General features: G+C 40.3%; 1 protein-coding gene across 1 annotated transcript in view; it reads left to right on the top strand.

Moving 5' to 3' along the window:
• LOC124621804 (regulator of nonsense transcripts 1) overlaps window positions 1-21,575 on the top strand; it is a 112,987-nt gene that overhangs the window by 74,963 nt on the left and 16,449 nt on the right. The window contains exons 10-13 of the mRNA XM_047147240.1: window positions 1,435-1,693; window positions 14,809-15,022; window positions 15,292-15,518; window positions 19,564-19,797. Of these exons, the coding sequence (XP_047003196.1) occupies window positions 1,435-1,693; window positions 14,809-15,022; window positions 15,292-15,518; window positions 19,564-19,797 (934 nt within the window). The remainder of the gene's footprint in view (window positions 1-1,434; window positions 1,694-14,808; window positions 15,023-15,291; window positions 15,519-19,563; window positions 19,798-21,575) is intronic.

Here is a 21,575-nt window from a genome sequence, read left to right on the forward strand (position 1 = left end):
GGTCAAAGATAGGGCTTCACGGTGGTGTGCTAATACATATAACAACAGTGCCATTAATGAATGTACATCACGTGCCATGCTATTTCAGACCTTATTTTTATTGGGAAAATGGAAGAAACACTACTACTTCAAAGCAGTAATTTTGAGGAAAGATGTTAATAAATTCAGTACACAGAGTGCTGTTGCAGCCATGCATGCTGGCAGAGATAACTTTGAAAAGTGACACATACGTTCTTATTTAACAATAATAAACTCAGTTAGCAGACTCGAACAACGGTACTATGATAGCACATTTCTTGTCAAATTGTTACAGTTTCTCGTTACTCAGCTTTGGACTCGGATGATCATAATAATTTCTCAAAGTCCTAGTCCATTAATACTCAGAAATTGATTCTATTTTTACACAGTACAGTTATTAGGTCATGATTATTTATTTGTCGTCTTCTATTTTGGATTCATTGCTGTTACGATGGGGCAGTTAGGGAAAATTTTATGTGATTTGATGTGGTCCAATCTCAGCAAAATTAGTTGCCCTTTGTAACCTGTGGCATCAGTGCTCTGTCAGTTGTGTGATGTACTTTTGCATTGGTGCTACCTGGATGAAATACCATCCTGCAATGCAAATTAGTCTTTTTTTAAAACAAATAATAGTTATTATTTAGTTTGAATATAACAGAGGGAATCATTCCACATGGGAAAAATATATCTAAAAACAAAGATGATGTGACTTACCAAACGAAAGCGCTGGCATGTCAATAGACACACAAACATACACCAAAATTCAAGCTTTTGCAACCAACGGTTGCTTCGTCAGGAAAGAGGGAAGGAGAGGGGAAGACGAAAGGATGTGGGTTTTAAGGGAGAGGGTAAGGAGTCATTCCAATCCCGGGAGCGGAAGTACTTACCTTAGGGGGAAAAAGAACAGGTATACACTCGCGCGCAGAGATGTCTCTGCCCAAACTCTTTGCTTTTGCAAATGTCTGCTTGTGTGTGCGCGAATACCTGTCCTTTTTTCCCCCTAAGGTAAGTATTTCCGCTCCCGGGATTGGAATGACTCCTTACCCTCTCCCTTAAAACCCACATCCTTTCGTCTTTCCCTCTCCTTCCCTCTTTCCTGACGAAGCAACCGTTGGTTGCGAAAGCTTGAATTTTGTGTGTATGTTTGTGTGTCTATCGACATGCCAGCGCTTTCGTTTGGTAAGTCACATCATATTTGTTTTTCGATTTATTATTTAGTTTGTTGCTTCAGGTGCAACTTCATGAAGAAATTTGTCACTGCTAACCGTGCCAGATTTCTTATACTCGTGAGATACTGATGTATGCAAGTGACCAATATTTATTTGTGTCTTTGTGACCAGAATGCATTTTTGTTCTTCATGTTAAATGCTGAAATCAATTTAATTTGTAACGAAGTTGTGTGTCATCTATTTACAGCAATACCGAACTGCAGAAGCTGCAGCAGTTGAAAGATGAGACAGGTGAACTGTCCTCTGTAGATGAGAAAAGGTACCGCATGCTGAAGAAAGCTGCTGAGAAAGAGCTTTTGGAGGCTGCAGATGTTATCTGTTGTACCTGTGTGGGTGCAGGTGACCCACGCTTACAACGCTTAAAATTTCATTCAATTCTTATTGATGAAAGTATGCAAGCAACAGAACCGGAGTGCATGGTTCCAGTTGTACTAGGAGCGAAACAGGTAAATCGTAAATTGTGTGTGTGTGTGTGTGTGTGTGTGTGTGTGGGGGGGGGGGGGGGGGGGGGTCGATGGTGCATGTGTGTTTGTGTTTAATAGTTTCTGCAACAAAATTGTCTCGAAATCTGACAGAAAATCCAGAGAGATTAGTGTCACAAGTACACAAGCAGCAACACACAATTGATATCTTCACTGCATAATAGCAGTGGTAATGTTACAGACAAGTCTCACTAAAGCAGTGTTATGAAACATGATTTTACGATATTCCTTCATCAAAGAATATGAAGTAAATGTGCCAGAATTAAAATTGAAGATAACTGCCAACATTAGTAACTTAGAAGTAGACACCCTTGGTGTAGCAAAGCAGCTTAAATCGCTTGACATAGGCAAGTCCTCTGGTCCAGATTGTATACCAGTTAGTTTTATTACAGTGTGTGCCTATACAATTGCAAATACTTAGCACTCATATTCAGCCACTCGCTCGACAGAAGATCCATACCCAAAGATGAAAGTTGTGTATGTCAAACGAATACTCCAGAAAGGAAATAAGAGTAATCCACTGAATTACAGACCCATATCACTGATTCTGATTTTCAGAAGGATTTTCCAACATATGCTGTGCTTGAACATAATGAGTTACTGCAAAGAAAATGCCCTGTTAACAAATAATCAACACAGATTCAGACAATACCATTCTTGTGAAACATAAGTAACGAGTGCTATCGACGGGGGATCTCAGTTGGATTTCATATTCGTAGATTTCCAGAAGGCTTCTGATACCATTTCTCACAAATGACTTCTAATCAAATTGTATTGTCTTTGTTGGGCAACTGTAATCTCTATTTCCTCTCTGAAAGATCACAGTTTGTAGTAACTGATGGAGAGTCATTGATTAAAACAGAAGCTCTATCAGGTGTTCCCCAAGTACACTGTGTGATCAAAAGTATCCGGACATCCGGTTGAAAATGACTTAAAAGTTCGTGGCGCCCTCCATCAGTAATACTGTAATTCAATATGGTGTTGGCCTACCCTTGGCGTTGACGACGGCTTCCACTCTCGCAAGCATACATTCATTCATGTGCTGGAAGGTTTCTTGGGGAATGGCGGCCCATTCTTCATTCAGTGCTGCACTGAGGAGAGGTATTGATGTCAGTCAGTGAGGCCTGGCATGAAGTCGGCATTCAAAAACATCCCAAAGGTGTTATATAGGATTCAGGTCAGGACTCTGTGAAAGCTAGTCCATTACAGGGATGTTATTGTCTGATAACCACTCCACCACAGGCCATGCATTATGAACAGGTGCTTGACAGTGTTCAAATATGCATCGCCATCCCCGAATTGTTCTTAAACAGTGTGAAGCAAGAAGGTGCTTAAAACATGAAGTAGGCCTGTGCTGTGATAGTGCCACACAAAACAACAAGGAGTGCAAGCCCCCTCCATGAAAAACACAACCACACCATAACACCATTGCCTCCGAATTTTACTGTTGGAACTACACTCACTGGCAGATGACATTCAGTGGGCATTCGCCATACCTACACCCTGCCATTAGATCGCGATGTTGTGTACCGTGATTCGTCACTCCACACAACGTTCTCCCACTGTTCAATCATCCAATGTTTATCCTCCTTACAGTAAGCGAGGCGTCGTTTGGCATTTACCGGCGTGGTGTGTGGCTTATGAGCAGCTGCTTGACCATGAAATTCAAGTTTTCTCACCTCCTGCCTAACTGTCATAGTACGTCCAGTGTATCCTGATGCAGTTTGGAATTCCTGTGTGATGGTGTGTTTAGACGTCTGCATATTACACGTTATGACCCTCTTCAGCTGTCGCCGGTCTTTGTCAGTCAACAGCCGAGGTTGGCCTGTACGCTTCTGTGCTGGTGTCCCTTCACATTTCCACTTCACTGTCATGTCAGAAACAGTGGACCTAGGGATGTTTAAGAGTGGGGAAGTCTAGTGTACAGACGTGTGACACAAGTGACACCCACTCACCTGACCACATTTGAAGTCCATGAGTTCTGCAGTGTGCCCCATTCTGCTTTCTCACGATGTCTAATGACTACAGAGGTCGCTGATACGGAGTACCTGGTAGTAGGTGGCAGCCCAATGCACCTAATATGAAAAAAATGTGTTTTTTGGCCATGTCTGGATACATTTGATCACATGGTGTAAGTATTACAGGGCCTCTGGTATTGTTAATCTACATAAATGATTTATGAGATAGTCTGAGCATCCCTCTTAGATGGTTTTCAGAAGACGCTGCTATTTACTGTCTAGTAAAGTCATCAGAAGATCAGAATCTATTGCAGTATGACTTAGACAAGATATATGTATGGTGTGAAAAGTGGTAGTTGGTTCTGAATAATGAAATGTGATGTCATCCACATGAGAAATAAATGATTCAGTTAAATTTCAGTTACAAAGTAAATTACAGAAAACTAAAGGCAGTCAATTCAACTAAATATGTAGGGATTACGATTACAAATCATTTAAATTGGATTGACCCCGTAGATAATTTTGTTGGGGGGTGGGAGGGTGGACAAACAAAACAAAGAGTGTGTTTTATTGGCAGAACACTTAGCAGATGCAACAGGTCTGTTAAAAGGACTGCCTACACTAAGCTTATCCGTCCTCTTCTGGAGTATTGCTGTGCAGTGTGGGATCCATGTCGGATAGGATTGATGGAGGACATGGAAAAAGTTCAGAGAAGAGTAGCTTTTGTTGTATGACTGCAAAAGGGGGGGGGTGTCGTTCATGTGATATGCAAGTTGGGGAGACAGTCATTAAAACTAAGGCATTTTTTGTTGCAGTGAGATCTTTATAGGGAGAAACGATCATTATAATAAATGAGAAATCGGAGCTCACCAGGAAATATTTAAGTGTTTGCTGTTAGATAGGGAAATGGTAGAGAGGGAGTCTGGAGGTGGTTTGATGAAACACATTGCCAGACACTGTGCGCTCTTTTATATCTTGATAGAGATAATTAGTGGATTATTAATCACCTCTATCATTGTTTATGAAGTTGTTTTTCAGATTAAATTGGGTTGTATGTATGTTTAAGGAAAATATTAATTCAGAAACAGATGGTTTATCTTACTGTATTCACATTTGAGGAGCTTCATCGCCTGCAGCAAATGCTAGAATTGTTTCTCCAAAAAGGCAGCAACTCTTTCCCTTCTTCCCTTCTCTATGATTGTGTCTATGGGGTTCTTCTCTGTCTTGCTGGTGCCTTCACAGACCAAAGTTAATGTCCACACTTTGTCTACGAAGAAATGCCCAGTGCTTGGTCTCCCCACTCATGTCCCTCCCCTCATGTAGCCACTGATGGGCCACATTGGAGTGCCCGCTCGTGACTCAGTACTTCCCAAGTCTGGAGCAGCTGAATCACACTCTTCACCAGGCTTTCAGTCACTTGTCTTCATTCACTGAAATGGAAAGTACCCGCCCCACTATCCTCCCCATCCCTCCCGCAGCAGCAATCTACCTTCCACCCATCTAACCTACAGTATGTTTGTCTACCCGTATTCATCGCAGCTCCAACCTCTTGCCCTGTAGCTCACAGCCCTGTGGAAGACCTATATGCAAGACATGTCCCATATATCCTCCTCCTGCCAGCTACTGAAGTCCTGCCACAGGTATGCTGGCATTGCACCACCACCCCCCCCCTCCCCCCCGGGAATTTTTTAGAATTCTGGGAATTTTTCATTGTTGTATTTTTCAGTTAAGTCCTTGTGATTTTGACTGGTAAGAACTGAAACTCTAACAAATAATTTTATTTTAGCATGCTACTGCAGAATAATACTGCAGCAATAAAACATAAATGAGGGAAAGAAAACAAAAATAAATTTAATTTGCAAAGGAAATGCACAATTTCCAACAACAAAACATAATGCACACACGTGCGTCTGCCAACACCGGAATGTGTCAGAGGCTTTAGGACTAAGACTATGCAATACTTAATAACAGCAAACTGCTTCCCATGAGCGTGACGTCACAATCGTTTACATTAGGTTTGTTTGAGCATTTGCCAGCGGGCTAGTGTGCATGTGCAGTTCAGTCGTGTACGAGCAGAACCTGCTCCCACTTATGGCTACGTGAAGTACGGCTGTTAACTGCGTCAGCAGTAGCAACTAGCAGCCAGACACTAGCCGGAAAAATTCTTCTGGCGAGCCCAAGCTGCCAGATTCACACATGCGCAGAGCCATCTAAGTTGCAATGGAGAGGGCGGTAGTCTCCACGTGACCCGTGTTTAGGTTTAGTAATTTTGCTGTTTCTTCTTTGTTTACAACCCTCACATCATATGAAAACAAAATGGATTTCTGTGGCTGAGAGCTAGCAAGTGAATTAAAATACATTCACATACTTATGAAAGGCTAAAATACGTTATTAGTTTTAGTTTCCTGGTTTTATTTTATTTCCAGTTTTTTGCCATTCAAACATTAATTGCCTTGCAGAACACTGAAGTTATTATTGTCGATTTGCTGAAGAAATTTGGCTTTTATTAATCTTTTCTGCAGAGCCAGTCAATTTTTTTGAAACAAACTTAGAAGAATTTTGAGCCCAGATGTTTATGTATTATTTAAAATTTTACTGGCTCATTTGTGTGATGTATATTCAAGTATAACACGTGCAAGAAAGACCAGTATTATATGTGAGCGTTTAGCTTTTCTAGTAGCCACACATGTATATTAATTTAAACCATTAACTTTTCCGATTTGTGTGTTTGTGCCAGTGAACAGTGATGTTGGTTCTGTTGGTGGACTACGTCGCACGTTCTATGCTCTGAATATCTGCTATCATCGACTGGTGAGATCATGTGACATCAGCTGTGGTTGGCTAACTAAAGCACATCACAATTTCGATTTCAGTGCTTCGGAAACTAACGTGCTGTGGTTGGTTAATTCTGATATCAGAATTTTCGTAATATGAAAATATGCAGCGTATATTTTGCTGCAAATCAAAGATATTTCGAAAATGCTCTGTGTGTGTGTGTGTGTGTGTGTGTGTGTGTGTGTGTGTGTGTGTGTGTGTGTGTGTTTTCATAGTTTTCTAAAGTGCTGGAAGCTCTACGGCAGTGTATAAAGCCTTAACCATTCAAAGGGTTGATAAGTTTTACAGTTCCGAGAGAACGTACTTTGTCACTTAACACAGAAAAGTGTATTTTTAACCGTGAAAAAATATGGGAATTTTTTTCCTTGTCCACATATACACCCTGTCACTGCAATTGAGCAGTTTCTTCAGGGGTTGGACCTCCCTTTCTAAATTCTATTTCTGTAGTGTTAGCCATCTGGGGAAGAACTCCCTCCCTAGTGCCTCTGGTGTGAGTCATGCTGCGCTGGAAGCTGTGGCTGTTCGGACCCATTTAGACTTTGGAGTAATGATATGCAATCTTTATCTCCTTCCAGACTGGCCTCCTACACTTCCTGCTCTTCTTACCCTCCTTAAACAGCTCCCTCCCCCCTTCCTTCCATTTGGGAATTTTAATGCCCATAACCCTCTGTGGGGTGGTACTGAGACCGCTGACTGGGGCAGGATTGTTGGAGACCTGCTGGCAGGGCTTGATCTCTGCCTCTTAAACACTGGAGCCCCCACACACTTTAGTGTGGCACATTGCACATTGCTAGCTATTGATCATTCCATCTGTAGCCCTGAATTCCTCCCGTGTGATCAATGGCAGCCCATTGAGGAGTTGGAGTTGCAGGATGCCCTTTTGCCTCTTCTACTCTGAACTGGCAATGGCTTTGTGGGTTTCTTGGTCCACTCAAGCCCTCATCCTACCTGCTCTTTCGCTCTTCTTCCCCCTTGTTCTGCCTTTGTTTTCTATGCTTGTCTCACGCAGTCCACATCGCTAGTCTCGTGGTTGTTGTTTGGTGGGCTGTCGCTGGTAAGTGGCGGGAGGTATGTTTCACATCGCACTTTTTGCTTTTGAAGCCCTCTGTTGCTCCCTGGATATGACACCTTGCCCATCTTTATTACTTTCCCCCCTTTCTTCTTCTTTGTTCCTTTCTCTACAGTTTCTTAACCTTCAGTGGACCTTTTGTGCATTAGGCCCATCTTTGTTATTCAGTTTTGTTGGCTTGCCTGTTCCAAGTAGGAGGGACTGATGACCTCGTAGTTTCATCTCTTCAGTCATTAAACCTACCAACTAACCACTGAAAGGACTGCAAATTTATCTGTTATGACCATTTGTGTTTATAGTATTACAACACAAAAATCGATTATACTTCAACGGTGGAAAGTATTCTTATTTTCAGGTTTTTAATTTTAAGTGTACCTATGCTGTTTTTGTGAATGCAGACAAAATAATTATTTTACTTTTGAGCGTGGGAAACTTAGTTTTGTCATGATTATTTTCTGTTACTTACATTGCCCTATTAGAATAGTATATACAGTGGAATCTAATTATCATGGTTTTTTGAAAGGACTGCAGATTTTGAACATTGTGGGCGGGAAAATGTAATACCTAAAAATACACAATTTACTGTGATGATTTTTTTTGTCGGTGAGAAGTGGAATTAAGGGTACCATGTCGGGGGATTTGAGGTAATATGAAATCTCTTAGTGCCACACTTGCTGCCATGCTAACTCAAATATGTAATAATTCAAAATGCTTGTTTCGGAGAATGGATTTGGAATATCATATCTGGATACTTTCAAAATTATGCTGTAGAAACGAGAACCAAAAATACATTAAAAATGGAGACATTAGCTGTACACTATTGCCATCAGTCAATTAGAATGCGGAAATGTCATGTGACATCAGAGAGTAACTTCCAGTGCCCAGAATGCAAACCTGGCATGTGATGTTTATTGAAGAAGTATCATTCATTTATTGTCTTCCTCGTGGATCACTTCTGGTAATTGAGTAGGATGTACCCTTTCAACAAACTATCAGTATATCACACATCTTAGACAAACTACACTAGAATACATACCATTTCAACAAACTATCGGTATATCACACATCTTAGACAAACTACACTATAATACAGTAACATACAGTACATAGTCCTGTCTTTACAGAGGTTTCAAAAACATGTCAACAGCTGATGCTTCTTTTTTCTTAATTTTAATATTGTATTAGCAGTTAGTTTATACACAGAGCTTAGCTGGATCCATTGTGTCAGTAGTTTTTGATATTGTAGTTCAACTGGCAAAGGTTGCGATTCATCCTCATCTTCACTTTTTCTTGTTTCACTGTCACCTATTCATGCAGGACTTCATAAAGTGTCATTGACTGACAGATGGCAAAACATTCGTCACACTCAACATACACATCGAAGCTTAGGTATTCATTGTTCTCTTTCTGTGCCATTATTTGCTGCCATTGATCAGCTGCAATTTCTTAATGTTCTAACTTATCTTCTATAAGTATCCAGTGAAAGCCAGTCCTCTTGCAGCAGTTTTGAGATGGGCTTTCTTGCACAGAACCCCAGGCACTTGTTAAAAATGCGTAGCATCAAAGATCTTCATCTTTTTCATTGCTGTTTGAAGACAGACTAGCTGCTCCTATGCAAGAATCTTTCTGTATTTTTGTTTCAGGCATTTTACAATGCCTTAGTGTAGCGTCTGAAGATGACTTGTACAGTGGGGACGGAAAGAAGCACTACATTTATATTAAGTGGACATGACACATCTTGGGGATACACTGCACACAGGTCAATAAGCATGATGATTTCCTATTTCTGACACCCAACCTTGCATCTCGGGAAGTAATGAGGACTCTTCTCCTTGCCCATTATTAGTGACACCAAATTCTGTTCAATTTTCATTACGACATAAGAAGACAGGTAGCCTCTGCTTAATTTTTTCATTTCTGTCCTTTGAACTCAAGTTTCATCTGGCAGACAGTGAAAAAATAAACCCATTTCATGTGCATTAAAAACGTCATTGTGACTGTACCTTTCTATGGTAGATGGAATCAGTTTTTCTGTGACTGAACAGCGTCAATGTTTACATTTCCAGCCTCACCTGCAACACATTGATACACTAAATTTTGCCAGTTCTGAGCTTTCTGATCCAACCATTTGAAGCTATGAGTGCCACCTTTTGTGACAATATATCATTTTACCATGAATCACATCACTATTGTGTGTTGTCTACTTCTGGAATATTGTTCCACTTTCTTTGTTTGTTGACTGTCTTTTTATCCATGACGTATCAGTATAAAACATGAACAAAGAACACCAGCATTTGAGTTCCATGCTAATAAATATTCAGTTTACTGTTCGATAGCTACAGATTTGCCCCTGCCTCTGATTGGTACTTGTGAGTAGAAGTCTGAACTCGTTGCAACTACTGCCAGCCGATACGAACTGCTTCTGTGCATTATTTTCACCATAGCATACGATCTTTATGAAGTGCAGAGTTGCCAGCACGGAACTGTACTGTCTATGTACACATTTCCTCACCCTGCGGACACAAATGTCCTACTCCCACCACCATTCCCAGAACTCTTGGCACCAAAAGTTGCAGTGACAAAACTACAGATACCATCAAATTTGAAAGAGCTAAGCAGGGAGGGAGAACGTTTAATGGAATTGGGACTGGGACTTCCAAACATGGACGTACAATGTGGAAAAATGTTATTATGAGGGAATACTAATGACAGTCCAGTGTTCTAAAATATACTTGTGTTCCTGTAAAACAATTGCTTTTCTCTTTTAAATGACGCTATGCACATGTTTGTGTCCCGTGCTGTATTTTGAAATTTCATTTACACCCACCCATAATTAGGCCAGTTTACAGCCAGTACTGAGTGAGAAGGGAACAGTCTATAGAATCTGACTTGGGGGGAAGGGGGGAGAGGATAATTTAAGGTATTCTATATGTGGGAGATGTGCTTTTAAATATGTATCAGATTAGGGTTAGAATACTGGCTGTAGCACTAAGTTTTATTTTTGCATATCAGAATCGTCAGTTATCAATTTCTGAACTTTCGATTTATGTCGAAGTTAATTTAAAAACTGTGAAATTAAAAACCATAGCCTCACTATGAAATGCATGAAAATTTAAACCATGCAATAAACTTTTATTTTTAATTACTTGCAGCAAGTGGCAGTTTCTCAGTGCTAATCTTGCTATGCACAGAAATATGTATTCTGGACATACAATTATTGTGCAAGACATGCTGTTCATATAATTCTCTTTTAAAGCACAACTTGTAATCAATAGCAAATAAGAAAAGTTAACTTGCAGTTCAGTTTGCTAATTATAGGCAACAAAATTAGATATGTTTTCGGGCAGAAAAAAATGTTGGAACTGAGATGTATATTACCCTTCATTAACATGTGACCTAACCTCAGGTCTCAAATGCAAAGTACCTACCTGGCAAATATTTGTCAACTATAGTTCTTACATGAGGTTGATGTATATTGGCGAAACTAGTAATTCAGACCTGTGATGCATAACATTCTAGCTTTCCTTGTAAAATATTTGCTTCTTTAAATGCCAGGAACACAGCTGAATGTCGTTCATATTGTCATATTTTGAGTCTTTGTGCAGAAATCTTCCATCCACCTGGCAGAGTGCATAATTTGGGTCCATTGATTAGCAATGTTGGTCATGCCCATATGGGTGCTTTATTGTTGACACGCGAGCTGGCAAACCCATCATTACTCAGGTACTCATTCTGCCAATTTTTATTGTAATTGAAAATAACAAATTAAATGTATTTGTGGTGAAGGCAAAAAATTTCGTTTCCGTGTATTTCTGAAACCATCTTTGAAATTATGAAACAGTCATACAAAGAAATATGCATAATGTACAAATATGCAAGTATAGTATACAAATTAAGAGACAAGATCATGGACAGTTTCTGTGTGCTGGGCGCAGCTGCTTCATGTGTCTACAACATGATGATATAAATGTGTCTATGGCAACACCTCTTCATATACCTATAGATGGTTACTGTATCTGCTTACAGGGATTTGTGCTTCACAGGTGAAAGCTGTCAAAAGTGCTGCCAGGTGTCAGGAATTTCCTTAATTTGACTCACCTTAAGAATATCTTAGTAGTAAGGAATAAATTTATTAAATGCATGATGCAGCAATTTTTCATGCATTTGTGAGTTTTAGCATAATATCTCTTGAACTGCGTGTCGTACTATGGTATAAATGGAAATGTCGTGTGGCTAGGGCCTCCCGTCGGGTAGACCGTTCGCCTGGTGCAGGTCTTTCGATTTGACGCCACTTCGGCGACCTGCGCGTCGATGGGGATGAAATGATGATGATTAGGACAACACAACACCCAGTCCCTGAGCGGAGAAAATTTCCGACCCAGCCGGGAATCGAACCCGGGCCCTTAGTATTGACAGTCTGTCACACTGACCACTCAGCTACCGGGGCGGACCGTACTATGGTGTAATTGTCTAGGTATAATAAGCGGTGTATGTGAATACTGTCTGCAAAGTGTTGCAAATGGAGTTACACTAGACGCTCACTAATCTGGCACTCAGTAGTCTGGCCTCTCAGTAATCCAGCGCACATCCAAAAACACATACACGATGAATTATCGTGTGCAAAAATGCTTTATATACTGTATTTGAAATTGTAGCTTTCTTTACAGTTTGGAATCATGTCTTCTAAAAGAAAATGCGTTACGCTAGACCTCAAGCAGAAACATGAAATTTTGGTTAAGTTAAATCGAGGTTCTTAGCAGAAAGCCATTGCTGGACGAGCAACTATTTATGACATCAAAAGATAGATGATGATATTTGACAGTAGTCAACGGAAATGGATAGTGAGTTGGGAAAACTGAAGGTTGTGCGAAAGAGTGAGAATGGAGAACTGGGCGTAGCTGTTTATAGATTGTTCATACAACAACACAGTAAAGGAATTCCAGTCAGAGGCCCGATTATAAAGGAAAAAGCAGCTGCCTTTAACAAACTGCTTGGCGGTAGTAACTTGTTTGCAGTGAGCGAAGGTTGGATATCAAACTGGAAAAAACAACACGGCATTTGGCAACTGACAGTCACGGGGGAAAGTCGCTCAGCTATCGATAAGAATGCTGAAGAGTTTGTAAGCAAGATACGGAAAATAATAGAGGAAGAAGATTTAACTGCTGATGCCTTGTATAATGCTGATGAAACAGGACTCTTTTAGAAGATGCTTCCTTCAAAAACATAAGCTGTCAAGAACGAGAAGGAAGCTCGCGGTTACAAGCAACAGAAGCAGCGCTTCACATTAATGGCGTGTTATAATACAAATGGTATTCATAAACTACCGCTTAGGGTGGTTGGAAAATCACAACATCCACGTTGTTTTCAACATACTGATATAAATACTCGACCAGTGCAGTATTGCGCTCAGAAGAAAGCGTGGATGGACAGACAAATATTCTCTCTGTGTTTCCATGAAATGTTTCCACTGGAGTGAGAGAAGAGCTAAAGAAGAAAAAGCTTCCACTGAAAGCTATCCTTATAATTGACAATGCCCTCTGTCATCCTTCACACGTTTCTCTAAGTCCGATGGTACACTTGTACAAGCACTCTTTGTCCCACCCAGTGTGACAGATCTAATACAGCCCTTGGACCAGGAATTTTGGAATCAATTAAACATCATTATCGACATTCACTTCTCGTCTCCTTACTGAACAGAAGTGAAAATGATTCTATTGGGACTATGCTGAAGACCTGGAAAGCAATTAATATATGTGATACCGTTTCCCATGCAGCCGAAGAACGGGATAAAGTGGAGAGAGCTACATAATAAAGAACTGGAGAAAATGGTGGCCATCTATTGATGCCAAGTTGAACACCCAGTAGTGAGTGACAGCGATGAGCCATTCAATTCAGAATTATCAATTACTTTGTACACTGACATGTTTCACATCCGTCCAGGAGGAGAACAAATTGATGATGAAGATGTTACTAAGTGGTTGAATGAGGATAACTGTGATACAGACCAAACTTGAACAGATGGAGAAATAATCAAAAGCGCGCGAGAAAGTAATGATGAAAGTGATGAAGAGGACACAGGAGGAGTGAGCAGGAAGATAACTCACACTGCTGGCGCTCAAGCTGCCGAGGTCTTCCTGGAGTACATTATGCAAGAACTAGATATGTGTAGTACTGATGTAATGCTTGTAAAGCGCTTGCATGATAAAGCATGCCACCGCCGTGTATCATCATTGCGACAGTTAAAAATTAGGGACATGTTTCATAGTTAGTGATGAGACTGTATAATTATGTACAGTATACACTTGAGGAATAAGTTTTCTTTGAAAATTAATGAATTTTTGATTTTATAAAGTATATCCTCTATGTTTTAAAATGTATCCTTTGTTTTAATAAAGTACAGTACACTATATCCCCTATGTTCTCAAAATAAATGAATAAAATAAATTTCAGACACCCAATAATCCAGCACTTCTACTAATCCGGCACCCATATGTGCCAGGAATGGCTGGATTAGCGAGAGTAGTACCTGTAGTACCAAAGGTTTAATAAATTTAAACATCAAACATGATACGGCATAACTGGAAATTGGTTACTTTGTCTGTATTTATGTACTGGAAATAGTTTATTAAAATTGTCAATAGTAATCCATATTGTTAAAAGTAGCAACAAGAGAGAGATTATTATGCTATGTCATATGTTGAGCCAGCATTCTTGTCTATATTTTCATTTATTTGATTTATGACAAATGTGAAGTTCTCGTCTAGCAAAAATGTTTGCTCTGTAATAAATCCTATTACTAAATACGATATTTTTTTAAAATTTTTAGCCATTTGATATTTGGCAGACTCCTTACAAATTGTGGAATTCTGGAAATTAACACATTGCCCATTGAATTATTCGAAAAGTACAAGAGCTATATGTTCAGCAGAATTCCATTTACTTCAGATGGCTATCAAAAATGAGATTAAAGCATATTTAGTCACATTTCCTCTGGGCATTTTCACTAATTTCCAGGAGATTGTGCCTGGTAATACCTGAGTGCATATGTTTGTAATTTCAGCTGCTGCTCACAGTAGCGTAGCTGTTTTTCAGTTAGAAACAACAGAATTAAGAATTTTTGCGTTTAAAATATTAGGAGTAAAAACTGACACACAGACAACTGAAACTGCTACTTAAGAATGTCAGGGTGATAATAGGTGAATTTGTTTCTTTTGTAGCTAATTCTTGTTGGTGATCACTGCCAGTTGGGCCCAGTGGTTATGTGCAAAAAAGCTGCACGTGCCGGATTGTCGCAGTCATTGTTTGAACGTTTGGTTGTATTGGGGATCCGCCCATTCAGGCTTGAGGTGCAGTATAGAATGCATCCAGAATTATCCAAATTTCCTTCAAATTTTTTCTATGAAGGCTCACTACAGAATGGAGTGTGTGCAGGTTAGTAAATTTTCACGAATGAACATTTTCATTATAATTACGTTTACAAATACAAGCGTTTAACAATAATAACTGAAAGTTGAAGGCTTTGTATATCATACTTACCAGTATTCCATTTAGTGAGGATACAGTTAAAAGATTGGTTGAGATTCAATGTCTGTTCAAGAAATAATGTTAGTGCTGATTGGTAATTTGCGTTTAAAGACTCAAGATTCGCATCCATAGTGCAGTTAATAGAAAAATACTAAAAATATGTAACTATTTTTCAGATGAACGTAAATTGACAAAAATTGAATTTCCATGGCCACAGCCAGACAAGCCAATGTTTTTTTATGTAACTCAAGGCCAAGAGGAAATCGCAGGCTCTGGAACATCATATTTAAATCGCACAGAAGCAGCAAATGTTGAAAAAATTACAACTAGATTTTTGAGGTGTGGAGTCAAGCCTGAGCAGATTGGTGTCATAACACCATATGAGGGACAACGAGCGTACTTGGTGAGTCTTTGAAATGTCAAATCGAATACAGTGGTTTCTTTTTTTGGAGGGGGGATATTGTACTGAGAAAAGTGCAGTTATCACGGTGGAAGGGATGTGAATATCTGACTTAAAATGCCAATTGTTCCATCACTTAGAGAATTTATTACTAGGTAGCTTTTATGTGAATTTCTTATTCGTATTAGAAAGCTGTGCAAATATGCTTAAAATTGCTTTTTTTGAAATTAAGAATTAAATTAAAATTTTTGTAGGCAAAAGTAGTGTGTTGCTTCTGATTAATTTCAGCAGTTGACTGTTTCTTCTGTGCTAACTTCTCATAGTATTTGTTCTGTGTAAATTCCTTGCTGATGTAACACAAGGAATAAAGAAGCATGCAAAAAATTACGTGGATCTTTTTCGGATCATGTGTCATAGCCTACTGTTTGATGGGATGCAAATTATGCTCATAATGTAGCTAGCTATTTCTAAGTATGACAGTGGCAGATCATCTAGAGTGTTTTTTTACAATAAAGTTCTAATGGAATAGTTTCACAACATTGGTTTTAGTGTGTGCGTGGCCAGCTATCACACCAGATTTCCTGGTATATAACACAAATGCACAGACATTCATGATGCTGACAAAAAGAAGTGATAGGAATGAGTGTTATCCACTGATTGACTAAAAGAAGTTACAAGAGATAGTACAAGTTACTACAGAGGTGAAACTTCCCAGCAACTTTAAACTACATGCTAGGGCAAGAGACGCACTGAGGGTCTTTGTCTGAGCTACCCAAGTTTGACTCTCAACCCATCCTCAGAGCTTTACTTCTGCCAGTAACTTATCATCTACTTTCCAAACATGCCGGATAAAGCCAAAGGTCCCAAATTTGAGTCTCAGCCTGACACACAGTTTTCATCTGCCAGGAAGTTCCATCCAAGTGCACTCTCTGCTGCAGAGTGAAAACTTCATTTTACTACAGAAGTGTTGATCGTATGAATGCGGGTGGCAGATTATCACAGAGATTTTAGTTATACATTAGCTTGCCTGGGACCGAAGAATTTTGAATTGGAAGACATATTTTAAAATGGCAATTTTAAAATGGCAAAATGCTGTTTTGTGGTCATAAAATTACATCATAGTTCGTAACACTGTAGGGTGAAAATTCAAATAATGTAGATGACCTATTGGTTCCAGTAATAATTTGGTTTAAGGAAAATACAGTTATTTGGGAAGTTAAAAAAGTTCTCAGTACTGTTTGATTATCACAGTGAATACCTACTTGGTGGACTACCTATTTACGAGTTAAGTTGCCCCATTTGAAATTCTGTTAAATTAGCGAGTTCTTCAAGGGCTTAGTTGAATGAAGAACAGTGTTAACTGCTTCATAAGTATTAGTACACCAAAATTTAAGTATATTATTGTAATCAGCTGACAGAATACTGTGAACTGAATAATAAATTAATGAGGAATTGTATGTTTATAGGATATTGATAATTTTGGTTGTATGTAGTATAGCCATAGTATGTCAGCTCATACACTGTTGAAATAAAAATAGGAAAAAAATATTGCTTGGCATGAGTAGAACAGTAGTACGACGCATAAGTTCCAGCTGTCTTTGTTTCATGTTGTTTGGTATGTTGTGCATGTGGGACATGCACCATGTTTAATTTACAGTGTTTAGTGCAAAGCATCCTTTAACTCGCACATTGAATGAGATACATGGATGATTTGTGATATCACTGTATAACATCGACTTTCATTGTGATTCGCATGACTGTTCAATCCCCATCTGGGCATCCAGATGTAGCTGTTCAGTGATTTCTGTAATGATTATGGAAGGACACCGACAATTTCCTGCCCTAACCTGAGCTTAGGCTCCATCTCTGATGACCTCAATGTTGACAGGATGTTAAACTCTCATGTCTCTTCCACCACTTGTTCCTTGTGATCTGAAGATATAACTTTTTGTTCTTGATTATATTCAGTGAGATCTGTTTGGTAGCTCCATGCATGATCCATTTCCTGGACTGTAGCAGAATGTGTAGTCCAAAATACTGAGGTGTGCATGTGGTACTCTACATCATATACACTCCTGGAAATTGAAATAAGAACACCGTGAATTCATTGTCCCAGGAAGGGGAAACTTTATTGACACATTCCTGGGGTCAGATACATCACATGATCACACTGACAGAACCACAGGCACATAGACACAGGCAACAGAGCATGCACAATGTCGGCACTAGTACAGTGTATATCCACCTTTCGCAGCAATGCAGGCTGCTATTCTCCCATGGAGACGATCGTAGAGATGCTGGATGTAGTCCTGTGGAATGGCTTGACATGCCATTTCCACCTGACGCCTCAGTTGGACCAGCGTTCGTGCTGGACGTGCAGACCGCGTGAGACGACGCTTCATCCAATCCCAAACATGCTCAATGGGGGACAGATCCGGAGATCTTGCTGGCCAGGGTAGTTGACTTACGCCTTCTAGAGCACGTTGGGTGGCACGGGATACATGCGGACGTGCATTGTCCTGTTGGAACAGCAAGTTCCCTTGCCGGTCTAGGAATGGTAGAACGATGGGTTCGATGACGGTTTGGATGTACCGTGCACTATTCAGTGTCCCCTCGACGATCACCAGTGGTGTACGGCCAGTGTAGGAGATCGCTCCCCACACCATGATGCCGGGTGTTGGCCCTGTGTGCCTCGGTCGTATGCAGTCCTGATTGTGGCGCTCACCTGCACGGCGCCAAACACGCATACGACCATCATTGGCACCAAGGCAGAAGCGACTCTCATCGCTGAAGACGACACGTCTCCATTCGTCCCTCCATTCACGCCTGTCGCGACACCACTGGAGGCGGGCTGCACGATGTTGGGGCGTGAGCGGAAGACGGCCTAACGGTGTGCGGGACCGTAGCCCAGCTTCACGGAGACGGTTGCGAATGGTCCTCGCCGATACCCCAGGAGCAACAGTGTCCCTAATTTGCTGGGAAGTGGCGTTGCGGTCCCCTACGGCACTGGGTAGGATCCTACGGTCTTGGCGTGCATCCGTGCGTCGCTGCGGTCCGGTCCCAGGTCGACGGGCACGTGCACCTTCCGCCGACCACTGGCGACAACATCGATGTACTGTGGAGACCTCATGCCCCACGTGTTGAGCAATTCGGCGGTACGTCCACCCGGCCTCCCGCATGCCCACTATACGCCCTCGCTCAAAGTCCGTCAACTGCACATACGGTTCACGTCCACGCTGTCGCGGCATGCTACCAGTGTTAAAGACTGCGATGGAGCTCCGTATGCCACGGCAAACTGGCTGACACTGACGGCGGCGGTGCACAAATGCTGCGCAGCTAGCGCCATTCGACGGCCAACACCGCGGTTCCTGGTGTGTCCGCTGTGCCGTGCGTGTGATCATTGCTTGTACAGCCCTCTCGCAGTGTCCGGAGCAGGTATGGTGGGTCTGACACACCGGTGTCAATGTGTTCTTTTTTCCATTTCCAGGAGTGTATTTATGTGAGCTCTTGCAAGGCGCAAATGTTCTGGTTTTTCATAAAATAGTCGCCATAGAACTACAGCATACCAGCTTCACATAGAGGAGACTGATTATACTATGTCATTAACACAATTTAATGGCAATACACAACTTATCAAAGCCATTATGCCGACAAGCCGTGTCATAGGGGATGCAGCAATGCGAGTTACTGTGGCAGTCAGCTGTTGCCTACCTGACCTATATGGCTGCTGAACTAGGATTATGCTCAAGCCTTTGAGCAGAAGCCATTTCAAAATTCAAAGAAAAGAGATTAGAATTTAATGTTTAAGATGTGGTGTAAAATTTTTTATTTGTTACCTCTAGTTTATAAATGGAATGAGATTAGTTAATTTAGTTTACACTTTAATGTATTATAATGTATATGTTCATCAAATGTTTGAAACCTCCCTCCCCACTCCCAAATTTTCGTAATTTTTTTGTTGCAGATTCTAGAATGTAAACTTTCAGAAGTATGCTGATTCTGAAGAAATGGTTTATTCATTATATCTTAAAAGTTGCCTGTATTTCAGGTGCAGTACATGCAGTATCAGGGCTCATTGCATGCGAAGCTCTACCAGGAAATAGAAGTTGCTAGTGTAGATGCTTTCCAGGGTAGGGAAAAGGATCTGATCATCATGTCCTGTGTGCGTTCTAATGAACATCAAGGAATTGGATTCTTAAATGACCCAAGAAGACTGAATGTTGCACTCACACGTGCAAAATATGGGATTATAATCGTTGGCAACCCAAAAGTGCTATCAAAGGTGAGTCTGAATTAATCCAGAATAGACCGATCACTGACAGTATGTTCAACGCTAGAGAAGTTCGGTACAATTCAAATAATGTTCTTGGAAGATCACACATAGCCCATTTACCCATGTTTATGCAGTCTTGAGACTGCGCAGGTAAACAGGAAACCACAGATAATCTGATATGTCACATATGAAAACTTACTGCTTTACTTACAGATTACTTGCCAGAAACTAACAACTTACTTCAAAAAATTACACTTAAAACACAATGTAGTTTGTATCACTTGTTTTCAGTACACTTTTGGGATATGTTTATTTTTTCTGTTCCTGCTCAAATCCTGGTTCGTATAGCTATTTAACCACTCGGGGAAGTTTTTATCATCTTCACAACCATAGATTTGTTTCATGACAGTGGGCTTATGGAGCAACAGTATTGTATTCCTCAGTGCTGTGTATTTCAAGTCACTTTCAGCAGTGAGAGTTGCAATTTTCTCCCATGATCAAGCTGTTGATATGTCCATGTTGCTCCAAGCCTTAAAAACACTGTTGACTGCTTTGAACTCATTCAGGTAATTCCAGAAACTGAGGACGTCTGCACCTTCTTGCTCAAGCTGTTTTGTAAGGTTCGACCAGAAATGAATCACACCAAAGTTCCTTGACTGTAAGAGTTCCATAACACAAGGAGGGAGGTATCTCACAGTAATTATCCCATTATCTGAAATGAGCTCTACTTCTGCAGACAAAGTGCATTGTATATGAAAGAACAGCATATGCCGATAAACATGTCTCCTCCAAATATGTATACATAGCAGGAACAAACATAGAACAGAACCAGTCTCTTAAAGTTGTACTGTCTATCAAGGCTCCTTTGTGATGGGTATAATAAAGTGGTAAGTTCATTATACATTTGAACGAACACAGTTCTTTAGATTTACCAGGACAGTGTATTTTCAGTTTGTGTTCACCATTTGAATTTGAACAGCAAAGAACATTAAGCCTTTCTTTCTAGGCTATTGTATGGTAACATGTGCTTCCGTCTGAGTGTGTTGTAATTTGTAGGCACACCCTTGCAGTCCAGTCCAGTTTCACCCGTGTTGTAACTCTGTTTCTCGAGAAAATCTTTGTTTGCTGTAACTGAGAAGGATTCATCGGAGAAAGCATTATCAGTCTCTTTTTAGCACTAAGTTTCTCTCTCTGAGTTGCAATGTCTCAAACTCCATAGCCATCCATCCAGGTAAAGTGTTAAAAGTTCCCTTCTACATTCAGTGTTTTATGAAACTCTGCTGCTTTCTATATTAATTTCAGATGTGAGTGGGAACTCCTAAAGAAACCACAAGGGCAGAGCTTCACGTAGCTCTGTGTAAATGGAAGTTTTCAAGCACTTGCACCGTACTGGGCTGGATTGCCTGCCAGCGTGGTTAAAAAAATTAACAACTTTCTGTGTTTTTCTTCAGTCGTTTCAATCATTACAATAACATATTTCCATTTCTCTTGTCTTCCTAGCACATGCAAATGGTATGTAACTTCAGCAACAAATAGAGGTTAACACTCGCTGCCAATAGTTCATATTGTAAGCTATGGTATTCTTTAGACCTGTGAGCAGCTAGAAAAGTATGATGATGCATTTCTCCTGGTGATGTATAATAGAGTTTCTTTTATTTTGTATCAACATAGAACAATAATTCGGAAGGAAGTCATCCAATTTTCTTGTATTGTCAGCTATAAGTAAGTTGTGAATTTTCAACCTTTATTGTATTTACTCGAATCTAAGTCGCACCTGAAAAATGAGA

This window comes from Schistocerca americana, chromosome 7 (assembly GCF_021461395.2).
Source record: "Schistocerca americana isolate TAMUIC-IGC-003095 chromosome 7, iqSchAmer2.1, whole genome shotgun sequence".
NCBI classification, from domain to species: Eukaryota; Metazoa; Arthropoda; class Insecta; order Orthoptera; family Acrididae; genus Schistocerca; species Schistocerca americana.